Below are 4505 nucleotides of genomic sequence, written 5' to 3'. Positions count from 1 at the left end.
TTATATTCAACTCCTCATCAATGTGATTTTTTAGCCACTTTATGAAACACCGATTATGCTCTTTGGAAATTCAAATTTTCATTCTTACTTGGGTAACACTTCCTTAGCATCTCCTTGTGTGTTTCAACATATGGCTCAACCTCGTCGGCATTACGTAAAACATATAAGTGCGCTTGCTCCAATTTGGTTCTTGTTATAGTCAATATTTCATTCCAAGTAATACCTTCACCAAATGTTTTTTTTGCATATCGAGACTTTGGAATGTCCATGAAATCACCATCGATAAGTTATCCAGTATAAAAATCAAGAGCTTCTTCAACAACATATAGCTCAACAATACAACCCTCTAGTCTTGATTGGTTCTTCACATACCCTTTTAATGTCTTCATATAATGCTCAAAGGGGTACATCCATCTCATATAGGAAGGGCCACATAGTTGTGTCTCTCGAACAAGATGAATGCTTAGATGAACCATTTTGTCAAAAAAAAGAAGGTGGGAAACACATTTCAAGCTCACACAAAATCAAAATAATTTGTCTTTACTATATATAATTGTGTTTATTAATACGAAAGTGGATAAAATATTAAACATTACATTATGTTAATTTGTTTTTGTATTTATTAAGTATTGATAATTTGTTTATTGTGTTTATTAATAAGGAATAGTGCAAACATATTTAAAGAGAATAACCATCCAAATAATTAACAAAAAACAGAAATTAACATCCAATTACACCAACATGTCCACGTGGCTGTTGTGCCTCCATTTTCCGAATAGCCGATTTAAATGAAGATCACATATTTCATTTTTGATGTCTCAATCCAATTAAAAAAATTCACCTATTAAAAAGAAAAATATTAAATGCATAGAATAATTTTTTATACTATTTAATAAAATTTGATTAGTGTGATATGTGAGGACAAATATATTTTGGAATATGAAATCATTTGTCCAAAAATCACCCAAATTACCTCAATTTATACTGGAAGCCCCTTATCTCCACCTCATTCAAAATTCCTGGCCCATACCATTCCCATTTGAGTTTAATATGTATGTATTGTCATTGTAAAGCTTTTTACAATTATAGTTCATTATCTATCATTGATTGATTAGTATTACTTTTTTTTAAAAGTCAATGATAATTAACCTATAAATTATGGATGATGTGCAGACAGTGTAAAAAACAGTTACATATCACCCCGTTTTGGTCATCATTTAGTGGCTAGAGGAGATAAGTTAAATCTTGGTATAAGGAAATATTTTAATCTCTTGATGTAATGTATAGTTATGAGTTATGATTTTTCATATGATGAAGAGAGAATACTAATAAGGTGTTGGTCTAGTGGTGTAAGGCCCCACTAGATCCACAAGATGACCAAAAAGGTCAATGATTCGATTCTCAGCGACACTTGTTGGAAGGGGCAGTAACGCATCCTGAAAGGGATTAGTTCATTACCCCAAAAGATGAGGGAATACCCTTCAAACTACCAAAAAATATTTAATGAAGAGAGAATAGATTGAGAGTGGTGAACATGATTATTATAGTTATAACTCTTTTATTAGCACAATCTCCTTGTACTCTATAATTAATATACCTTGGCCAAGTTTTTAATTTTAAGGAATAAAATGAAGAATTAAAAATAATGATAAACGCCACAAATATTAACCTGAGTCATAAATATCAACATTATTTATTTTTGAAAATTCAAAACAAGAATAAAGTGGATATAGTCCTGCCTGGATCTCTTGGAAATATGAATAGTTGATCTCTTGGAAATATGAATAGTTTCTTGTAGGTTAATTTATAGGATTATTCTGCAATTTCATATTATTTTTTGAATTTATTAATTAGATTTACAAATTATCATCCTTAAGTATGACCCTTTACATACATATTAGAGGATATTTTTGATATTGTTCCATTCTGGGTCATTAGCTAAGGATTATTACATACTAAAATGAAGATAGGGTGAAAATCATCCCGAAGATAATTGGAGAATATGGGCTTCTCCCCAGCCCTTGAAGTTCATTCCCTAACATCATTATAATAATATATTCATGATACATATATTATTTTGTTAAATTAGTAAAAAAAAATTACACCCTAATTAATAATATGTTTCTCATTACTCACCTTCACCGAAATCTTCACACAAAAGATCCAACAATCAAGTCTCTTTCATGGATATGTCAACCTACACAATTTAAAGTGCCATCTCTTCTATCAAGTGCCATATTATTTCTTCTTTTTTATTTTCCTTATTTTCCGTTAAGTCTCTAAAATTTCTAAGTTACACATGGGTTATTATTGGATCATCTTCTTCTATGTTTTCCACATTGTCAACTTTTATATTCTGACATCATCATCGTTCTTTTTTGCAGAACTGTATTTTTCATGTGTTCCTTCCAATTTATTTTGTCCACAAAACTAAGTCATCCCCTTTTACATACCAAAAATGTTTTAGATTGTAGTCGTGACTGTTGTTTTGCATTTACCGTAATTGTGGAGAAATGAAGCCTTAATTATAATTTTGATAACATTGTAGAAACTCCCAAAATTGCAATATTATGATCATAATTATAGTTGTCAAATACAATTTAAAATGTTGCATACCATTATCTTCATTTTGTGTATCTCCTCAAGATGTGTTTAGTTTATAATAATTTTATGCACAAATAAGGAATGCATTATTATTTAAGTTAATTAATTGTTGTATTTTCAATTTCGATATTATCAATTTTGCATATCTTTGCACAATAATTGTAAGGTGGAACAATTGTAGACATGGATATATCTCCCATGATGAGATCATTGACAAATAGGCCAATTCTTTTCTAGTTAGGCACATATTAGCATCATGAACCATAAAAGTTAGATAAAAAAAAAGCTTAATGTTATGTTGAAATGAAAAGGGGTGAAAATGATATTTTGGTAAGTTGTTAATCTAAAAATTAAAAATAAGAATAATATTACTTTCTCTCCCCTCTCACTCTCCATCTCAAATCTTCAAACTTATTTCTTCAATCCACCTAAGAACCTGATCCCAGATTTAGATTTTTTCAATCACAATCTTCCATCTTCTAGAATCGATTCACGAGCATTAAACAACCTCTTCTTTTATCTTTGTTCATCTTCCACATTCATAATATTGATATGGTAGCTTAGTTATTTCTTCACAGATTTCACCATTTGAAAAAAAAAATTAAACTATGAAAGAATGTCATTCAAGATATCCAATTGATTATGGCTTAGATATATGGTCAATGGCTTGTGTGCTACTACTTCTTATTGGAGATGCATTCCCTCAATATACTTTTCAAGTGCAGAAGAGAATGACATTGATTACTCAGATGGTTATGCCTGTTGGTTGGATGAATTTAACTCGGTTATTGAAGACAAATTCGGGACTCGATATCTATCGTTGAGGCAAATTCACTGCAAATATTTGGACGTAAATTCAAGAAATCGTCCAGATGTGGTGGACATAAGGAAATGCAACCGGGATATGGTAGTTGAACTTGAATTTGATATTCAGACCAACTTGGAGGGTAAAATAAACAAGAACAACATGAATCACTGCTTGATTCTTTGGGAGTTATTATTTCAGTTCCACCAGGAAGCTTCTAATGAACAGAGCGAATGTGAGTTGCAGGACAATGAAGATGGAGGAGTAAGAGAGGTTAGACAATAGTAAATTCTTATTTTTAATTTTTAGAATATCAACTTGCCAAAATATCATTTTCTCCAATACTCATTTCAACATAATATTAAGGGTATTTTTTGTCCAAATTTTTGGTACATAATGCTAACATGAGAATATGCACTATTCCGAGAAATATGAACAATTAATATGTATCAGTAAATTTTATTTGAACAGTTACGCGCAAGACTTTTTTAAGTGATCATGTGACCAATAATCATTCATGTATAATTTTACGATTTAGATTTACTGTTCTAACAATTTTATGTAAGACTTATTCTCACCAGAGACACTCCCTATATACATATAAATATAAAATATATCATTAATGCAAATAAATGTTTTTTTGCGTTTTTATTAAAAAGTTGAACTTTGTTTCTCTGGTTGGATACCACGTGTAAAATACCATGTCCATATTTGGATTTTTGTACTACATTTCCTTTTGTATTTTTTTTCATTTTATGTTTATTTTATCACCGCACCTACATTTTTTGTCACCTCACTCTGGTTATTACATTAACCCAAACCTAACCACCACCTCAGTTGTGATCTCTTTCACCATCTTAGCTTATTACATCATCGTGTTTCTAGCCTCTACTCAAAATGAAATATAAACAATGGGAAAAATAAGTTAAAACGAGATATCTAATCTTAATCTAATATTAACCAAGCTTTAATCTTATTTTGTGTGATCGACTACCCGAATTGGACGATGTTATAATGATCTATCATAAATGACAAAATATGAATGATGAATATTTCATAATCTCGTCCTAATGTTTTAAAAAAAGGTTTAAGAAAC

The 4505-nt window shown here is 30.2% G+C and overlaps 1 protein-coding gene across 1 annotated transcript in view; it reads right to left on the bottom strand.

Moving 5' to 3' along the window:
- Positions 1-3949: 3949 nt before the first annotated feature.
- LOC109341655 (agamous-like MADS-box protein AGL29) overlaps positions 3950-4505 on the bottom strand; it is a 998-nt gene continuing 442 nt past the window's right edge. The window contains exon 2 of the mRNA XM_019579597.1: positions 3950-3999. Within this exon, the coding sequence (XP_019435142.1) occupies positions 3950-3999 (50 nt within the window). The remainder of the gene's footprint in view (positions 4000-4505) is intronic.

Source organism: Lupinus angustifolius, unplaced genomic scaffold, assembly GCF_001865875.1.
Source record: "Lupinus angustifolius cultivar Tanjil unplaced genomic scaffold, LupAngTanjil_v1.0 Scaffold_555, whole genome shotgun sequence".
NCBI classification, from domain to species: Eukaryota; Viridiplantae; Streptophyta; class Magnoliopsida; order Fabales; family Fabaceae; genus Lupinus; species Lupinus angustifolius.
Note: the sequence above shows the minus strand (reverse complement) of the source record. Positions and strands in the feature narration are given on the sequence as shown.